The sequence below is a fragment of the Oenanthe melanoleuca genome, chromosome 27 (assembly GCF_029582105.1).
Source record: "Oenanthe melanoleuca isolate GR-GAL-2019-014 chromosome 27, OMel1.0, whole genome shotgun sequence".
In the NCBI taxonomy this organism is placed as follows: domain Eukaryota; kingdom Metazoa; phylum Chordata; class Aves; order Passeriformes; family Muscicapidae; genus Oenanthe; species Oenanthe melanoleuca.
This window is the reverse complement of record NC_079360.1, coordinates 4,071-24,681: the sequence shown is the minus strand read 5'-3', so window position 1 is coordinate 24,681 and position 20,611 is coordinate 4,071. Positions and strand designations below refer to the sequence as shown.

The 20,611-nt window shown below is 49.5% G+C and overlaps 1 protein-coding gene across 1 annotated transcript; it reads left to right on the top strand.

Moving 5' to 3' along the window:
• Positions 1–6,596: 6,596 nt before the first annotated feature.
• LOC130264128 (spermatogenesis-associated protein 16-like) lies at positions 6,597–19,788 on the top strand. The gene is made up of 12 exons (XM_056512142.1): positions 6,597–6,615; positions 7,477–7,557; positions 8,433–8,834; positions 9,857–10,002; positions 10,693–10,782; positions 11,279–11,363; positions 11,833–11,980; positions 12,255–12,395; positions 12,632–12,744; positions 15,898–16,062; positions 17,311–17,388; positions 18,981–19,788. Exons 1-12 carry the CDS (start codon positions 6,601–6,603, stop codon positions 19,185–19,187), a joined length of 1,671 nt encoding a protein of 556 aa, XP_056368117.1. The 5' UTR covers positions 6,597–6,600; the 3' UTR covers positions 19,188–19,788.
• Positions 19,789–20,611: the final 823 nt, after the last annotated feature.

Below are 20,611 nucleotides of genomic sequence, written 5' to 3'. Positions count from 1 at the left end.
GGGGATGGGAACATGGAAGTGGGGGTGGGGACACAGGAATGTCAGTGAAGACGCAAAATGGGGGTGGTGACATGAAATAGGGGTGGGGACATGAAATGGGGCGTGGACACAGGAATGGCAGTGGGGACACAGAAATGGGGGCAGGGACACAGGAATGGCAATTGGGACAAAAAATGGGGATGGGGACATGGAAATGGGGGTGGGAACACGGGAATGGCGGTGAAGACATAAAATGGCAGTGGGGACATGAAATGGGGGTGGGGACATGAAATGGGGGCGGGGACACAGGAATGGCAGTGAGGACACAAAATGGGTGTAGGGACACGGAAATGGAGATGGGAACACAGGAGTGGCAGTTGGGACACAAAATGGGGGTGGGGACACAGGAATGGCAGTGGGGACATAAAATGGGGTGAGAACATGGAAATGGGGATGGGCACATAGAAATAGAGATGGGGTCATGGAAGTTGGGGTGGGGACACAGGAATGGCAGTGAGGACACAAAATGACAGTGGGGACATGGAAATGGGGTTTGGGCACACAAAGAAGGAGCATTGAGACACAAAAACGGGATTTCATAAGACAAAACGGGACCATTGGAACCCAAAAATGGGGGTTGGGGACATGAAAATGGAGCATTGAGACCCAAAGTGTGGTTTGCATACCCAGAAACGGGGATGGAACCCCAAAATCACAGCACTGAGACTCAAAATTGTAGTGTTGAGACCAAAACTGGAACATTGACACCCCAAAATTGTGGGTGGAGACCTCTCATCCTGGGGGGTTCCCCACCCTTGGGGGTGTTCCCAAAACCCACTTGGGTCCCCCCAAAGCTCAGCTGTTCCCCATACACCCAATCCAGAGGAGCCCCTAAAATCCCCAAACCCCAGGGTCCCCCCACACCTCGCAGGGTCCTCCCAAAGCCCAGGTGTCCCCCCACACCTGGGGGTGTGCCCCACACCTGGGGGTGTCCCCCAAACCTGGGGTTGCCCCTGGACCTCCCCAGACCACTCTGGTGACCCAAGGATGTGAAGCTGCTGGACGCCTACAAGCAGCTGCTGCTGGATGTCATCTGCGGGAACCAGATGCACTTTGTGCGCAGGTGAGAGGGGACAGGTGACACCTGGGGACACAGGGGACATGGTAGGGACAGGTGAGACACAGCAACAGGTTGGACTGGGGACAGGTGACACCTGGGGACAGGGGGACATGGTAGGGACAGGTGAGACAGCAACAGATGAGACTGGGGACAGGTGACACTTGGGGACAGGGGGACATGGTGGGGACAGGTGAGACACAGCAACAGGTGGGACTGGGGACAGGTGACACCTGGGGACAGGGGGGATATGGTGGGGACAGGTGAGACAGGGACAGGTAGAGCACAGGGACAGGTGAGAGGGGACATGGTGGGGGCAGGTGGGACATAGGGACAAGTGGGACATGATGGGACAGGTGAGGCGGGAGAGGGGTGGTGGGGCAGTACAGGTGGGACCAGTTTGGAGGAGCTGAAGAGTCTGGTGAGGATAAGTGGGACATGAGGGGGACAGGTGAGTCCAGTTTGGGAAGGGTGAGCGGGACCAGTTTAAGGGGACAGATGGGACCAGTCTGGAGAGGGGAGATTTGGGAGGGGCAGGTGAGGCCAGGTTAGTGGGGGCAGGCAGCATTTTGAGGGGGGAAGGTAGAATTTGGAGGGGCAGGTTGGACTGGTTTGAGGGGGACAGGTGGGACATGGGGAGGACAGCTGAGGCTGGTTTGGGGTGGGAAGATAGGACCAGTTTGGGGGGGGGGGGGCCAGGTGAGTCTGGGGGTACCAGTATAAGGGGGATGAAGGCACCAGTTTGGGGGAGTTGGTGGGACCAGTTTGGGGCGGGGTCAGGTGAGTTTGGGGTGGCAGGGTACACCAGTTTGGAGGAGAAGATGGGACCAGTTTGGGGGCCCAGGTGAGGTTCAGGGAAGTTCAGGGTCCCCCAGCTCAGTTTTGGGATGTCCTTCCCCACCCCCAGTGATGAGCTGTGTGAGGCCTGGTGCATCTTCAGGCCCCTCCTGCACCAGATCGAGCAGTGCTGTGAGCCCGCCATTCCCTCTCCCCCTAGGTGAGAGGGGGACACCTGAGGATGCTGGGGGACACCTGAGGGGGCTGGGGGGCATCTGGGGGGACACCTGGGGGGAGATACAGGGTGGTGTGGGGGGTGGGGGCATGCACCTGGAGGTACCTGGAGGCTCCTGGGGGGGTCTGGGGGGCCTTAGGAGAAACCTGGGGGGGCAATGGGCGGTACTTGGTGCAGGAGTATGGGGGTCTGGGGGCACCTGGGCACACCTGGGGGGGGGGGGCAGGGAGAGGATGGTCCTGAGGGTCCCGTTGGAGATTTGGGTTGTCCCAGGGCTTAAGAGGGGTCCCGGGGGTCTCACTGGGAATTTGCGGGGGTCTCCCTGGGAAATTGGGGGGGGGTCCCGTTGGGGATTTGGGGGGGGTCTCAAGAATCCCACTGAGGATTTGGGTTGTCCCAGGGCTTGAGAGGGTTTCCGGGGGTCTCAGTGGGGATTTGGGGTGTTGCCATTGGGAATTTGGGGGTTCGCGGAGATTCCCCCCTGACCCCGTGTTCCCCCTTTCCCAGCCAGGGCTCCCCCGAGGCAGACGAGCTCCTGCGGCGGGAGGGGTTCCTGTATGAGGGCACCTATCGGTGGGTGCCCCCCGACAGACCCGATCCCCAGTCCTGACCAGAAACCAGAATCCCCGGAGCCACGGAGGGACCCCCCAGAAACACTCCAGGGCTCTGGGCTGGGGATTGGTGCGTCGTGGGACACCCCCCGCCCTATATCCCCCCAATTGCTGCCCCTTAAACCCCCCCAATCCTGACCGATTGGACCCCCTCCTCTACCCCATAGCCCCCCCCCCACACTCCAGCCCCCCAAAAACACTCCTGGACTGGGGATGACTCCCATAACCTCCCCCATCCCATAGAGCTCCCCAACCTTGTCCTATAGACCCCCCCAGTGGGGCACAATCCCCATTGTGGGTGGAGGGGAAGCCTGGGACCCCCGAGAGGGCAGGGCCGAGGTGCAGGGGTGGGGTTTATGCTAATAAGGGGGTGTTCTTGCCAGGGATACTGAATGGGTGGGGCCAGAAGGCCAGCGGCCAATCCAGAGGTAGCAGGGGTGAAGGGGGTGGGGCCCAAGCAGGGCGGGGTTGAAGGGGGCATGGCCATGTGGCTGTCACTGCTGTCAATCATTGCTCTCACCGCTGTTACCGCACACCTGAGCACTTCCAGAGCATGACAGAGAAATTCCCTGCTTCAGTTAGTCAAAAACTAACTAAAAACAAAGGAGAGCTCTGTCGCACTCTTCACTACAGGACACAGTCCAGGAGAAAAAGCAATGAAATTCCTTTCTCTATGTTTTGAAAACAATGGTCTCAAACATTCCACAGCTGCTTCTTTCCCCCCTTCACTCTCAAAGCCAGACTTAAAGGTACAAAACTTATTTCTGGGCTATACACAAATGGGGATAGAATTCAACATCACAAAGTCGCTCCAGGACAACTTTTAAAGGCCTTTTAAAGTCCAACAAGCTGCCATGGGCAGGGATCTCTTCAACATCTTCAAACCAGAGCAAGCTGCTCAAAGCCCCGTCCAACGTGGCTCTGGATGTTTTCAAGGATGAGGCATCCAAGACCTCCCTGGGCACCCTGTTCCTTGCTTTCACCTCTGTGTAAAAAATCTCTTCCTCATGGTGGGATCTCTTGGATGATAGCGTGAGGAGCAGCAGGCCAGTGCAGCTCATGGAAGGAAGAGACTCATTTCATGGCATTGCTGGCCTGGGCAGAATTAGCATGGCTCAGAAAGGCCAGGTGGGGCAAGGGAAGCCAAACCCGGGCCAATGGTGAAAGACTCAACAGGGCTGGGCTGAGTGCTTGAGAGAGGATGAGGATGATGAGGAGAGAGGATTCCCCATCCTTAGCTGCCCAGAGGGTCCTTCCCCGAGAGCTTTGAACCTGCTTGCAAGTGCCTGAGCTCTTGCTTCCCCTGGCCATGGCAGTCATGTGCCCCAGTGAATCTGTGGGAACACAGGTTCTCCTCGTGGCACTGGGGCTGTGTCCTTGTAGCCCTGGGGATGCTGGCACCGTGACACTAGTGTCCTTCCCTGGGCACTGCCCAGCACAGCCCAGGCTGCCTCCAGGGAGAGCCCTGGGCTCTGGAGGGAGAGGATCTCCTGTCCCAGGAACCAAGATTAAGGCCTTGGCCCTTGTGCTCCATCAAACAGAGGGTTTGCTCAGCACCAGAGCCACTTGCCCAGTGTCTCTGCCTGCCTGCCTGCAGTCACAGCCTCCAATTGTGGACTCCAGTGAGGCCCTGGGCAGGCTTCAGCAGAAAGGGTTCCACTGGCAGCTCTTTATGCTCCAAGACACTTTGGGTTTTTCTTCTGACTTGGATTTCTTGAGGGATTGCTGCTCTCTCCTCTCAAGATTTGAGGGCCCTGGGCTCAGAGCACCAAATGCACTGCAGGGCTCATTCAAACAAAGAAAGGCCTAATGAGTCGTTACCTTCCCAGCCCCTCTGTCAGGTCTAAAAGACCTGTACAGCTAGAGAGGTTTGAGGAGTGGAGATAAGGATTGCAATGCCCACTTTGAAGAGGTGATAACTGCATTGTGCAGCTGACACTGACCCAGTGTATCCTAAGGAGACCATGCCCAATGGAAAAACAGTTCCTCGAGGCCTAACACAGCATGGACAACTCCGCCCATCACCTCCACACCCCGGCCCTTTCTCTCAGTGCCCACCTGGGCCCTGCCTCACTTTCTGTGACATGAGACTTCTGCACTGAATTCTGCAGTGACATTACAGCTCCTTTGCACCAGCTTCCACCTCCTTTGACTCTAGATCTGCCTGCAAACAGGCACAGAAGGCTTTCTACTACTTATAAAACAGGGAAGATATTAATTAAAAGTAACAGCAACTATAATAGCTGCCTGCCAAAAAAACCAACCAAACCAAACAAGTAAAAAACGACAAACCAAAGCCACCACCAAACCCCATATTGGAACATGATAAATGATGAAATACAACAAATGACTCCCACATCCTCCATGGCTTCTGCAGACAGTGCCTGCTCAGGCAGGGAGGTGCTGCAGAGGGCCAGGTCAGCCTCGTGCCCTGGCCAGGGACTGCTCCCAGCCCCAGAGGTCCCAGCTCCTCACAAAGTGCTGTATTTGGTTCTGACCCTGCACTAAGTGATGCAAGAACAAAACAGAAAGCTTATACAGAGTCTTGCAAAATCCCACCCAGGAATATTTTGTTATAATATCACAATTATTAACAGAAGCTGAGAAAATCAGCAAGGTTAGAAAATAAACTTCAAGCACTTGGACTAGAAGAGCTCAGGCAAGAAATATAATCGGAATCAACCCTCTTTAACACGTGAGCAATGTCATCAAATGTCCAAAACCAGTGAAAGAGGGACCCCCAGCAGCAGAGGCTTCCCACACAGCAATGACACAGAACAGGGCAGGGCAAGCAGCTGCCAAAATTATAACTTCTCCATTGCAATGAAGGATTTATTTTAATTTCAGTATGGCCACTATTAAGAAAATGCAAGATTTAAGAGTCTTGAAAAATAAAAATAAATAAATTTAAAAATACTATCACTATATAAAATAAAGACAAACCTATTTTTTTCTCTAGTGTCGTGAACGTCCTGGAAAAAAACCAATCAAATCATCCTGCAAGATCAGAGGTACAAGAGAAATTTGACTTTAGTTTCTGCACCAAACCACAACAGGGTTTTTCCTACTGCCCATCCAGAATAGGAACAAACAAATAAATCCATATTTTCTAAGATACTTTTCACGGTCATCCTCCATTTTTTAAGGTGGATTGCACCAAAGGCCTATTATATTCTTGCTGGGAAGAAAGATGCTTTGAGTCATTTAAGCTTTGAGGTGCATTTAAAATGACTTCCACTAAAATTATATACTCCCAGCTTGAAGATAAAGCATAAATAAAATTAGTCACATGCCTGCAGTATTTACAGAAAGAACACATTGAAATGCCCTTTCACATGAAAATCTAAAAAAATCTTAAATCCAATTCTGGGGAACACCAGCCAGGGACAAGATGAGAGCTGTCACTGATTCTAGTTTGGTTTCCAAAATTTTGACCCCAGAGCCTAGGTTGAACTTTGGCAGAGCTATGTTCAGCAACTCTGAGAATGGGCCTGAAATGACAGAGATGTGTTTGGACCCAGGTCCCTTCCTGTTCAGCACCAGCCCCAGCTGCACAGTGACAGCTGCTGCTCCAAGAGGAAAATGGTTTTTGGGATATCTGAAACAAAGCACGAGCCCAGCCCAGCGCCAGCCCCTGCACCTGAACCCCAGCAGGGGAAGGAGAGGCTGGTTTGGGGATTTGGAGGCTCCAGAGTGCCCTGGTGCAGCTGGACCTGGAGCCATCCCTGCCCTGCCAGCAGCACCTGCAGAGCAGGAGTGGTGCCCGGGGAGCCCTGGGGTGCTGGGAAGGGTTGGGGGGGCAGGGGGCAGTTGGGCTGGGCTAGGGGCTCCCCAACTGCCCTGGATGGGGAACTGGGACCTGGCAACTGCCAGAACGGCCGATGGAGCCCTGGCAGGTGGGTGGAGAAGGGGCAGCCCTCCCTGAGCCGTGCCCAGGGTGGGCCTGGGGGGGTGTGGGCTCTCCCGTGGGGAATGGTTCCGTTTGGAAACAATGGGGCATTCCCAGGGACTGCTCTGGAGCTGGCCTGGCAGGGAGCAGGGGCTCCTGGCCATGCTAGGGTATGGCCACATCTCCCATCACTGCAGGTACTAATGAGGGAGCAGCTTCTCCTTGCATTGCCAGCACCCCAGTTTACAGCCCAGAAACCCCAATGGGCCTCTCCCAGTCCCCTCCCAGATGATTCCTGGTGGCCCAGAGGAGCCCACAGGAAGGATCAGAGGGTGCTCAGGGGGCTGGAGCACCCGTGCTCTGGGAAAGGCTGCAAGAGCTCGGAGCACTGTCTGAAGAAGGCTCAGGAGAAAACTTAAAACTCCTTCCAGCCCCTGAAGGGACTCACAGAGAGTTGGGAAGTGGGACAAGGTCCTGCAGGGACAGCACAAGGGGGAATGGATTCCAGCTGACAAAGGGCAAGGTTCCTTTGGATATTGAGAAGAAATTCTTCCCTGGAGGAGGAATGGTGAGGAGGGCAGAGAGGCACAAGTTGCCCACAGAAAACAGAGGTTGCCCTGGAAGTGTTCAAGGCCAGGCTGGATGGGGCTCTGAACCACTTCCCTTCTGGTGTTCTTATCAAGCGAGACACTTTCCTGCAGGTTGCTCGTTCTATTTTCTAACTCCAGGGTTGAAAGGATTCCCAAGGAAGGGAGAAAAGGCTGAGCTGGAATTCCTGATCTGGGGTAGGCTGGGAAAATATTTTTGGACCAAGGTCCTCAGGAGCAGCTGTGCAATCCTGAATGTGCTCATCCCTGTGTTCTTCCAGGAGGCCCAGGAGCTTAGACTGAGCCAGCAGTTCCCTTCTCACATGTTTCCTCAACAGGAACCTTCCTCAAGAGCCCCTGAGGTGAGTGCAGCTGTGCTGATCTGGCTCAGGACTGTTCTGAAATGGGACTCAGGGAAGGGAGCCCTGCAAGTTCTTGGCCATGGCTCTCCTGTCTGTCCCTGAGTGGGGTTCATTTCTCTGTGCCTCATTTCTGGATCCCCATTTTATCCCAAAAGAAACTTCTTTCCTCTGCTCCATCTGTTAAACAACAACTTTGACAGTGAACAGGAACAAATAGAACAGGAACCTAATCTCTGATGCTGCTATTTAATTTCATTGTAATCACAGTAATATGTCCTAAGAACAAGCAGTGTGCTCAGAGTAGAATTAGATTTCATATGTTTAAGCAGATTTTGAAACTGGTTCTCCATGAATGAACACCCGTTCTTATCAGGGTCACAGGAGGCATCTTAGATAGTACTTTAGGATAGGACAGAATACTCACCCTCCTCTTAGCAGGATAAAGCAGAGAAGGAACATTAGATCTCCACTCTGGACTATGAAAAGACATTTTTTCCCAGATAAGTGCAATTTATTTATTTTATTTTCTTCATTCAATTAAATTTAATAATATGTTCCAAATCTCTTTTTCTCAATGCATGCAATAAAGTTAAAAGAATGGAAGGCAACTAATTTTAACATATTGCCCCTTCATGTCATCTTGTTTGGTGCTCAAATCCATGCTAAAGCATTTTCAGAAATCAGTTCTGGAAACAAAACAAAGCTCTCCTGAGAGATGGACCAGACACCTGCTTAGTCTTATCTACCAGCAGACTCACAGCTTGTTTGTAAAGACAAATCCATCATTCCTCTCACAACCCAAACCATTCTGGGATTCTCCGAAATTACTTCAAAGCCCGCGATTCTCCCCTCAACTCCCGCTCCCTCTCTTGCAGGAGTGGCAAGAGGCAAAAGAACACGAAGAACGACCCCGGAGCGGCCTTGAAAAAGCAGGAAGCCCCGGAGATGTGTCCGGGACAAGAGCAGAAGCCCCGGCAGACGGCGGCACGGGGACGTTCCCAAGCGCTCCGCTCCGCATCCCTCTGTCCAGGCTCCGCGAAATAGAAGAGGAGCTGCTGTGTGCGGATGAGGCGGACACTGAGTTCGAGTCTGGCGAGCCAGGGCCAGCAGCAGGGCCAGCAGCAGTGGCTCAACCTCCCGGCCGAGCCCCAGCCCCGGGGGACAGCTGGGGGCTCGGCGCTGGCGCGGGTCTGCGGGCGGCGCTGCGGGAAGGCAGCGCTCGCTGCCGCCAGCGCGATTTCGCTGCGGCCGCCGCCAAATTCTCCACGGCACTGGAGGTACGGGACTTAAAGGGCTGTGAACCCACACAGGGGCACCTGCGCAGCAAAGCCAGGGCCGTCCCCGCACTCCCTGCGGCAGGAATAGCGAAGGGAGGTAGGGGCACCAACCTGGAGGGTTGGAGAGAAATCCTGAGATTTCACCTGAAATCTGAGAATTGAGAATTATAAATAAAGCACACAAGGGGGAAGGTGTTGGACTGAACCAAAGAATGTCAAGTAATTTTGTACTTTTCTCCGAATTCTTAACTGTATTAATGTGTGGAGGAAATTGAAGTCCCATAGAATGAAAAAAATGCTCCTCTCTAATCTAAGCTCTTATCAGCAACAAATGCCCTCTCAGTAAATGGGGAGTTTTCACTCTGCCCCAGCTAATGTTTTGTCTCCACTCTGACTCCAACCCCTTCAGCCAGGCACTTGAAACCTTCAGAAAGAAACCAACTGCACTTTTTTTTAGCACTGTTCTGCCGAATTTCATTCAAAAGTATTTGTCAAATATTAGAGCTTTGCGGTTCACATACAAATATCCTATTCCTATTTTTTTCTACAATACTGAAGTATTTTTTTAAGCAATAAATATTATAGTAGTCAGTGAGTAAAATGATAAAGTGTCATCCTTTTAAAGTGCTTTTTTGCACCCTGTATTCTGAAATGAACTGTGATAGGGACAGCACCACAGGTCACTTAAGAAGAAAGGGGGAATTGTCTCATCCTTAAGAGGAAAGGCTGGTGAATGGACATACCATGAAAATGGATGAAGGAATTAATCCCTGGGATTGCGGACAGAGGGATTGGGACATCTCAGAATTGTAGCAGCAATCTCTAAATCCAGTTCTCCTCAGAAACAAAAAAACCCAGAACATCCCTGAAGGACCCTCTGCACTGATTTTTGTAATGCTGACTTTGGTTAAAGCCAGTCTATTTGACTTCAGTTTTCTCCACTGATCAGTCACCAAAAGCATTTCCACCCAGCAAATGGTGTATTCTGATATTTGGAAATCATGGTTTTGTTTCATGTGCAGCTTTGCAGTAAAGGCTTTGCCACAGAGGACCCCTTCAAGTCCTCTCCAGATGATCTTTCTAGGCTTGCCAGCTGGATCGAGTCAAAGCTCGTCATCTGCTACTTAAAACTGGGGCAGCCTGGCCTTGCTCTGCATCATTCACACAGGTGAGAGGAAATAGGGATTAAATTCACTGCTAAGGCTGAAATCCAAAAGGAAACAAAGACTAGGAATAAAGGCTGTGCAGGAAGAACCAGTCTAATAGTGAGTAAAGAGGAATCAAGAAAAAAAAAACATGTTACACGTGACACTGTTTTAGATTGGTGTTTAGATTAGACTAATGGTATCTGTTGAAGGCTCTGACACACAGGTCAAGGTTCACCCACCTTGCACCTGTGCCTTTAACATATTTCAGAATATCTCAAGTTCACCTTCTGATACATTCCAGATTCACAGTGCTTCCAGGGAGGTGGGCTAGGCACCTGCTGCTCCTGTTTGGGGAGCAGAGGGTTAACGAGAGCTTGTGTTGTAGCAGATTTTCCTATGGTACCTACATGCCAAAGGCAAGAGAGAATATTACCCCTGGAACATTTTTTTCTAGAGCAATACACAATGAAACCCCTAATGAAATTGCGTTTAGGATAAAACCACAATTAAATGAACATTTAGATAATATTTTTAGTAATATTTTCTTCATTGATCACAGCTGGAGAGAGAGAGAGGGAGGCCAAGAGAGAGAGTTCACCTGGCATTTCAGATGTAGCACTGAGCTGTAGAGCAGAAGCACATACGGTGTCTGCCTCAGTCACTGTAAGAAATCCCAGTCTAACCTTGACCATCCCTCTTGTCTCCCCAAGGAGCATCATTGAGAACCCCTCTCACTTCTGCAATCACCTGCGCCAAGCTGCCTGCTTTCGGTGCCTGCATAGATACTCGGAGGCTGCCAGGTACTTCTGCTGCCACAGGGCTCCTCTGCATCCCTTTCCTTGCAGCTTTCCTTGCAGCTCTCAGCACTGACACATCGTCTAGGAGCCAGGCCTTTGCACAAGCTTTGTGTGTGTGACCTAAATGACATTTGGAGCTTTTTAGGAGTTTAGGGAGTTAAACGTGTGTTTGCTGATGCTCATCTAAAAGCTGGACAAAGACTGGGAGTTCTGTGCAACCTTTGGTATAAATCCCTGACATTCTTTGACCAGGACCTCCCTTCAGCCTGGCCACAGAGCCCCTTCTCTGCCTGCACACTCACAGAATTCACAGAATCACAAGGTTGGAAGAGACCTCCAAGGTCATCAAGTCCAACCCATGCCCTAATACCTCAACTAGACCATGGCACCAAGTGCCAGATCCAGTCTTTTTTTTAAACACATGCAGGGATGGTGACACCACCACCTCCCTGGGCAGACAATTCCAGTACTTGATGACTCCTCTCTTCTTTGTCCTCAGGAGCGCCATGGTGGCGCAGTGTCTGTATGTCCTGGCCGAAGGAGCGGGGCTGGAGACCAGTGACCTCCTCCAGCTGTACTGGCAGGTGAGAGCTGCCAGCCTGGGGAGGAGCCACAGGATGGGCCAAGCTGGGAGTGACCCCAGAGACCAGCTCCTTGCCATGCAGAGCGTCATTCCCAGGAGTAACACCTGTGCCAACTGCTCCTGGAGCTTTGTCAGTCTTGGAGCTGTGACCACTTCCCCAGGGAGCCATTCCAGTGCCCAACCACATTCTGGGGGGAGAATCTGTTCCTAATACCCAAGCTAAACCTCCCCTAACACAGCAATTCTGGATACGGCTGCTGAAGGCATTTTTTCATAAGTCTTTCTGACATGACTTTCAGAGAGCATGGAATCACTTTTTGTCTCCATCTGAAAGACAGTTCCCCTGGTCCCTGTCTCCTCCTTGAAGATGGAGGCTCATGGAGTCTCCATCTAAACTGCCTAGTTGTTTTGTTTGGGTTCTTTTAGCCTCTACCCAACATGAAATGTATCATTTCTTTGCCCTTTTTTAGGCTATGACTCAAGAAGCCCTCAGTGGAGAAATCTCTTTTTCTGTTCTGTACACACCTTTTGAGAAAGAGGACAAGGCTGACAAAATAAAGGAAGCCAATAAAACCTTTGCTGAGAGGCACCCTGAATACGTGCAGCACATATTTACAGGTAGTAGCAGCTTTCAGCTGCTCTTAAGCATTGTGGACTGTGTTTGTGCAGCTGAATTCAAAAGAGTTGGAGAGAGCTGGAGGGTTTGAGCTGCTTGGCCTTCAGACACTTCCACACCACTGTGGGGAATTGGGCAGAATATGCTTTATCTCAAGCATCAGCAAAATCTAAGCTGTTGATGCAAAAGGCTGCAGAGCCCTAAGATTCAAAGCCCAGTGAGAGCTGGAGAGAAAAGAAATATGACAGTGGAAATAATTTTCCTTTCCCTATGCAGATCCTCATGGAATTCACCTGTTGCCAGAGAAGGTTGAATCTCATCCTGGCCAGCAGTACTTACTGACTCTGGGCTTCAGAAACAAAGAGATTGGAAAAACCTTGGAAAAGTTTGTAACTCAAAGGCTGCCAATCTTTCCAGGTGTGCCAACTTGCTTAAGAAGTGGCTCAGGGGTGACCCCCACAGTCCTTGCTAAAGGAGGGGGTGAGGGGTGTCTGGGGACCCATTTCCATCAGTGCCAGTAGCTCCAGTGGCCCAGACAGCTCTTCCCATCTCTTTCACTCCTCCTGCAGCTCACCCAGCATCCTGCCAGGCCTCCTAAAGAAAATGGAGATGAATAAACACAGCCTCTGTGGTTCTGTGATTTCACTTCCTAGGCCAGAAAATAACTTTCAGTCCCAGCATGGAGGAAGAAGCAGAAACATTTTGGCAGAGCACTGGGAAAAGGATCATGGCAGCCGTGGCTTTTATAGGAAGCACCAAGATCAAGGTGAGTTTCCCATTCCTGTTCTGGTAGGAGGTGTGTGGGAAGGATGTGAGATTTTTGGGGGTAATTCCTGCTACATTGGTAATTCCAGTGTCCAGAAATGCTCAGTGAATTGCATTAGGAACAGAGCTCCAGTGTGTTTAAACTCTTTTATAAAGGAGTCCTAGTGACTTAATAGTGACCACAGTTTCTTGAAAGTCCCTCTGCACACAATTTTCTCCAATATTTATGGCCTATGATATTTTATCCCTACTTCACATAACTCCCAGCACAGTTACTCTATTTCATACCCATAGCAGACTGTACCTCCCACCCAGAGCTCCATCAAGAGTTAATCACTGCTACTTGAAGCATTTCTAGTGATTAGAAATGAGATATGGATCCCTATGTGAAGTAACCTTCCCATCTGTTACAGTCACAGGCCAGGTGATGGTGGTTACCTCTGCTCCATCCTTTCTGCCATAATGGACACAGCTTTTAGCACCAGAGACAATAATGTGACAATTAGCACAGAGGTCAACAATCAAATTTGCACATAGACTGTTTCCATGCAATTTTTAAATTATTCTCCTGAAAAAAGAAATGTGAGCTAGAGGTCTGGGGAAGCTCAGGTTTCTTTCCTTCTGGAGGGCAGCTGCTGGAGCAGCAGTGAATGCCAGAACTTGTACACTGAGCACAGGGAAAGGTGTGCAAGGGTCAGCCAAAAGCATCTACACAGAGCAGAGGGAAGAGGAGTGGATGGAGGGCAGACACCCTGAGGAAACATGGCTGCTCCTTTGCAGTGCTTTCCTGAAGCCCTTTGCTCTTGGCTTTGGAGGATTAAAAGCCTCAGTTCCTGGTGTGCAGAGTAATGCAAGTGGCAGCTTTGGGAAAAGGGAGGATCTGTTCCTGCAGAGGGCATTCCTTCTTTACAACCACGGAGTGTGGATTGCATACTGGAAACACAATAAAATCCTGGTCTTTCTGAAAGCCCCAGAAAAATAGATATTTTAAAATTTTTTGACCCCCCCTACCCCTCCCCCCCTCAATTCTCTCTTTGCTTTTGGAGGTGAGTTCCTCTATTGCAACTACTGCAGTCTCAAAAGAGTAACAGGAAGAGAAAAAAAAACTTTCAAATCAGGCAGGTTTTGCATTCCCCTCTTGTGTAAATGAATTTGGAGTGGCAGAATCACACAGTTCAAGCAGAGATAAGCAGAGAGGTCTGGTTTCCAGGGCACAGGGAAAACAAACTCATCCTGTCAGAAACAAGAACAGAGTGCTGGTTTGGGATTGCCCAAACCAGCCCCACACAGCAGTATTTTTCTTCCATCTTTTCATCTCCCCTCTGACATTTAAATATTCTTGCTGAAACACAAGTGTATTCCCAGAAAATCCAGGTGAAACCACAGCACCACAGAAGGCAGCAGCCAGCTGACCTTTTTCCCAAGGAGGCTGGCACAGCAGCCCCATGGTTTAGACAAGGGCTACCCTGGTGCCACCCCCACAACAGCAAGGACAGGGAGCTGGGATGAACCAGGGGCCTGTGGGTTCATAACCAGCCCCAGGGAGCTGCCATGGACAGGAGGAAAAGCCCAGGAGAGAAAAGAGAACAAACAGCTGCCAGGCCCATGTCCATTTTCAGGGGAAACATCTTCCCTTTCCCTTCAGTTTTCAGAGCATTCAATGATCCCAGCAAGGCTGAACCTCTGACCCAAGGAGCAGATGGGACTGCCAGATCCACCTGGGAACAGAGATGGGCACAGAGCCAGAGCTGCTCTGCTGCTGGGGACTGTCCTCTCTTTTATGGCCCTGACTGAGATTGGGCCACTTTTGTTTCCTTTAAAGTATTCCACACAATAAGCGACAAACATGATTTCATCTTACTTCCATCACACATAAGCTAAATTAAAATGGCCAAACATCAGCTACAGACTCAAGCACCATGACTTACTTGGAGAGTTAAAAATAATGTATTTGGGGTTTAACAGAACGAACATTTCTTTCTGCTGCCCTCTTCCTCCTTTGTGGATGCAAACGTGCGAGCCAGCTTCCTGTTCTGCTCAGGCTGGTTTTGGCCAAACCAGCTCAGTGCTAAACCCAAGCTCATTAAACCATGGCAACACTTAAGAGGAGTTGCTGCTGCCCCCTTGGTTTTGCAGCCACACAGCCTGGAGCTCACCACATAATTATACACACAAGGCTCTGGCTAAGATGGGAAGGCAAGGCTGGAACATGCTTCAACCATGTTCCTGCCTGCCTGGAGGCCAGAGACCACCTCTGCAGGCTTCAGTTCCTCCAGGGTCTGACTTGGAAACCATGGGTTGGCCTCTCTGCACCCAAATCATGAGCTGACAGCTACATGCTGTCATCAGCCCATCCCTGAGACTGGAAAAGGCTGTTCAATGGTGGTGGAAAAGCCCTTTCCAAAGGAGAAAACTGCAAGGATGTTAAGATACTTGAACATGTCCAGAGGAGGGCAACAAGGCTGGTGAGGGGCTTGGAACACAAGCCTTATGAAGAACATTTGAAGGAGCTGGGGTTGTTTAGCCTAGAGAAGAGGAGGCTTAGAGGTGACCTTATTGCTCTCTACAACTTCCTGAAGGGAGGCTGTAGACACGTGGGGGTCAGTCTCTTCCACCAGGCAGCATCTGACAGAACCAGAGGACACAGTCTCAAGCCAAGTCAGGGAAGGTATAGGTTGGATGTTAGGAAAAAATTTTTCACCGAAAGAATAATAAAGTACTGGAACGCTCTTCCCAGAGAGGTGGTGGAATCACCATCTCTGGATGTGTTTAAGAAAAGGCTGGACACGCCACTTGGTGCTATAGTCTAGACTCTGAGTTGAGGTGTTAGGACATAGATTGGACTCGATGATCTTAGAGGTCTCTTCCAACCTCATTATTCTGTGTGATTCTGTGTGATTTGTGTTTGTTATCTGCTGTCTCCCCTTCCCATCTATCATCACGACATCTTTATTTCCTAGCACTACTAGAGAGGTTATGGCAAGAAAATCTTTTTGTTGTGTCTTCGAAGCCCAGCAGCATGGCCTGAAATGGTCACACGACTGAGAGCAGGATCAGCACAAACACAGATGAGATGCCTTGAGGCACAGGACACCAAGGTCAGCATGTTCCCTGTGCCTCCCTTCTCACCTTCTCTCTTTTCCTGGGCAAACAGGATGAGCGTGGCCCGTGTGCTGGGGCCATTGAGCAGTTCCATCACGCCAGCCTGCTCAGCCATCTGCACAGAGGGGAGGAACAGGCCCAGGTGATGACCCAGGTGATGGCTGAGCTGGCAACTGTTCCCTACCTGCAGAGAGTCTCTCACGAGGAGGACAAGCTGGTAGGTTTTGATTTCCAGCACTTGTTTTGGCCTCTGCAGGCTGAGAGAGCAGGAAAGGGTAGGGCTCTGTACTTCCACTCTGTGCTCTGGAAGTCCTTTTTCCAATATGGGGACCTGGAAGAGTTCTCCAATCCTCCTTCAATACAGAGAGGGCTCTAATCATCTGCAAGGGTGACTGATAGAACCACCAGGACTCATCTGACAGCATCTATTTAAAATCCCTTCTCTGACACCAAAACCTCCCCAGATCAGTCTGGAAAAATGATTGCAATGATTCAGTCCATGCTGCCTTGACATCTCTGACCTCAGAAAGAACCTGCAGCAAAACAGCCTGGATTGGGGTACAGCTGAAAAGGAGAGGGAGAAGGGAGGGAAAACTGATTTTCTGTGCTAGGTCCATCCACCACATGCTCCCTGGCTCAGAACAAACCTGTCTGCCTGCTCGTGGTAACGTGTCAGACTTGCTGTATAGGTACCCCAGGTTAGTGAAGAATCTGTGAGGCTGCTGAGAAACAAGGACTAGGCCCTTGGCTGACCCAGCCTAGCTCCAGTGAGGGCCAGCAGGGGGATAATTGCTGCAGCCCACGGGGCCAAAAGTGATGGTATCCAGAGGGGTTGGGGAAAAAAGAGGAAGGGGAAGCATCTCCTTCTTGCTGTACATGAGTGGACAGAGGGTATCTCTCCTCCTCCCTGAAGGGACACTTTTGGGTCAGCCTTGTGCCTTGAGCTCACCCAGGAATGCTGATACCTACATTGTGCTAGTAGATCTTAATTCCTCATCATGCATAAAATGTTGTGAAGAGACTCCAAAAACTTTTGTTTGGATTCCCTTTAACTTAACCCAGCATTTTGGAAGAGATAGCACAGGTCTCAAGCACCACCTTTCATCATTTTGTTCCTGAACACTGATGCTAAAGGCAGGACACTCCAGATCCAATCCTTGTCTCTCTGTCTCTGAATTAAGAGTATCTTAACCATTTTCCAAGGGTTGGGAAGGGTGCAGGGTAAGGCAATGCCAGGACTGCCCTGGAAGGGTGTTGGGAGGGAATCCTGCAGTATTTTAGACCCACAAGAATGTAGTGCAAGGGCTGAAGCGATGAAGAGTTGGCCATGAGGTACTCACTGTGTGAAAGATGAGTCACAAAATCATCAGAGTGCCAAGGATTTGAATTAGGATTTAATTTGTGTATTCAGAGAAGAATTTTCTGTGTGAATTGCACACTGATGGATTGTATCTTGGTGCCACAGCTGCAGTCACTGATGGCAGATGCCATGGACATCCTGGCAGGAAGAACTGGAGAGCGTGTGTGGACTAAAATACACAAGGTAACAGCCTGCAGCAAAGGGCAGGAGAGCAGCCTGCTTCTTGGGCAGGAAAAGTCCTTGAGTCTGGTCTGCTCCAAAGGCACAGAAGTGAGGAGGTGCCCGGTGAAACCTGATCCCGTGCCTTGGCCTCTGTCCGTGCTCAACACCAGCCCCAGGGTGTTTGTGATTTGTCAGCGAGGCTCTGCTGCATCCCTGCCGTGCTAACACCATCGCAGCACATGCCTATTAATACAAAAAGCACAAGGCAGACCACGCCAGACCATGGCTCCAGCTAAGAACATAATTCCTCTCATTCCTGGTGGCATCCCCAGCTGCACAGACGCTGCTGGATGGTCCTAAAGAGCTGCTGTAAATCCTGCTGCTCTTCCAGAGTTCCCTTTGCCAGCCCTCCACACCCCACCCATCACTTGGGACCCATTTTCCTTCCTCTTTCTGCCCTTTGTGCTCACCCACACACCTGCACAACCCCCAAAGTAGAACATACTTAACTGCAGTCACACAGACATTTTTATTTGGTCTCTGGCTGAAGAGTCCTGCGAGCTCTGTGGTTGTGGTTAATGGGGCCAAGCCCTGCACTGGACCCCTGCACTTTGGGATCAATCTCCCCAGATTTCCCATATGCTTTTGGCCAGTCCATTATTTCCTAAGCTTTTATTTCAACTTCTTCAAAAGGAGGCTGGCACTGGGAATCCTCTCCCTCATCCTCTGCATGTTTCTGTGGCGAGCACATCACAGCAGAGCCGGGCCACGAGGCTCTCTGGAGAGGCCCAAGCTCCCTGTGCTCATGTGGCAATGGATCTCTTGGCAGCAAAGGAACCAAAGCCCAGGCATGAGTGCCCTTTGAGCTTTACCAACACATCAGAAAACTTTCCCAATGAAATCTTCCCAAGAAAGCATGGTATTGTGCACAGTGCTATGTGCTATGTGCAGCACATCCCCTGAACAGGTTCCTCTGGCCGGCCAGCCAGCCCTGAGGGCAGGAGGAGGAGGAGGAAGAGGAGGAGGAGAAGGAGGAGGCAGAGCTTCTCTTCCTGATTCCTTGTGCCCTCAGCACCCCAAGGCAGCAGATGGAACTGTGCATAAACTTTCCTGCTTGCCTCTCTCAAAACCATCCCCTCTCACTGACCCAAACCACAGGTAGAGCACGGCTCCAGTGCAAGACCAGGGCTGAGGAACACTTCAGTCTGTTCATCTGGGCTGTGCCTGAAGAAGCCTCACTCCACTGAATCCCTGTCAGCATGGCAGAACAGATTTTTTTTTTTTTTTTTTTTTTTTTTAATTATTTCAGCTTAAAATGCAATGGGTAGCTTGAGTCTTTAGATCTTCCCACGATACAGGCTCTGCATCCTGAGTAGATCTCTGCATGGAGTCTGTTCCACAGCAATGAAGCAATTGAATCCAAACAGAAATGGAGAAAACAAAAATAATGACAAAGTCAGGTACCACTGCTGCAACCAGTGGTCCAAGAGGAGAATTCATGAATTTTTGTTTCTAATGACCATTAGTTTTGAAATAAACTAATTGCAGCAGCTTTTAAAGTTTTTATGGAGGTGAATGGACTTGCTTGTGACACCAATTCTTTCTAATTGCAGGTGGCACTAATTGAAGAGTACCTGAGGGAAGAAGAAGAGTATTACTTAAGGACCCCACACATGCAAATACCTGGAATGGAAAACATCAGCTGGACTCCAAATGGACAGAAATATTTGAGACTGGAAAACACAAACATGTTCATTCCCAACCCACGAAGCTTGGCCACAGGGCTAAAAAAAAGACGCATAATTTTTGCAAAAAGTTGATTTTGTAGGTATTTTATAGCTATTGGTATCAATTTGATAGATGTTAATCTGATTGTACTTGATCTGATTTTATTAACTTGATGTTGTATAAATTTAAATTTAAATTGTAGTCAATTGTATTTAACTGTATAAATTTAACTTCTATTAGTTTAAATTTAAGTGGTATTAAGTAGTATTTACTTGCATTAACTTTAAGTTGTATGATATTAAATTCAGATTGAATTCATTTGTATTTACTTTTAGTAATTTTAAGTTGCATGAATTTAAACTTATATTGTATTAAATTGTATTTAGTTGTATAAATTTAAGTTGCATTCCTTTAAATGGTATTGAACAGTATTTACTCGCATTAACTTTAGGTTGCATGAATTTAAATCCTATTAAATTTTATTTAATTGCAAAAAGCAAATTTTATCAGTTTAAATTTAAATGATGTTAAATTGTATTTACTTGCATTAACTTTCAGTTATGTGAAATAAGGCTTACATTGCATTAAATTAGATTTACTTGAATTAAGTTGTATATGAATTTCAAATTAAATGTTGTAGACTTTTAAGCTGTATTTGTTTAAATGTCTGTTGTAGTAAATAGTACTGAATGGTATAAAACGTGAGTTGTACGAATTTAAATTTAAATTTTATTCAGCTGTGTTAAATTTTACTATGCTATATTTAATGTTATTTTGCTAGCAACACCAATCTTCTGCTCTGAGCACATCCTGGGTCCCAGCTCTGTCACATCCTGCTAGCCTGGTCATGGCCCCAGCAGCTCTGGACACAGGGACCCCACCCTGGGCTGGGCAGAACCGAGCCTCTCTCACCTTCCCTGAGCCACCCAGAGCACCCAGAGGGGAAAAAAGCGCAGGGGAAACCCTAGGGGCTGCGAGAGCTGCAAGGGCAGGAACTCAATATGGGGGGAACAGGAGAAAGGGAAACAAACACAACAAGGGGAATGGGAGAAAGGGAAGCACAACAAATAGGAGGGGAACAGGAGAAAGGGAAACAAACAACAGAGGGAACAGGAAAAAGCAAAACAAACACAACAGGTGGGGAACAAGAGGAAGCGAAACAAACACAACAAGGGGAACAGGAGAAATCTAAGCAAACACAACAGGAGGGGAACACGAGGAAGCCAAACAAACACAAGTGGAGTGGCTCAGGAGAAAGTGAAACAAACACAACAACAAGAGGGAAACAGCAGCAAGTGAAACAGAAACACAGCAAAGAGGAGTGGAACAGGAGAAAGTGAAACACAGCCGAGCCCAGCTGCTGGGCTGGGGTTAGGGGTGGGAAGGTCTTTGTTCTCCTCTGTGGCCCAAGGATGGTATTTGTCACTGCTGGATGGGAGCTGGTTCTGAGCAGGGCATAAACCCTGCAGGGAGGAGTAGAGCTGTCCCTGCCTTCTCCAGGGCCCCTCTCGGGCTC

Excerpts from the sequence above, each read along its gene's own strand:
- LOC130264128 (XM_056512142.1), top strand. Across the intron at positions 10,783-11,278 it reads AGATACTCGGAGGCTGCCAG|GAGCGCCATGGTGGCGCAGT; the intron begins GTACTTCTGCTG and ends CTTTGTCCTCAG. Across the intron at positions 17,389-18,980 it reads TGTGGACTAAAATACACAAG|GTGGCACTAATTGAAGAGTA; the intron begins GTAACAGCCTGC and ends TTCTAATTGCAG.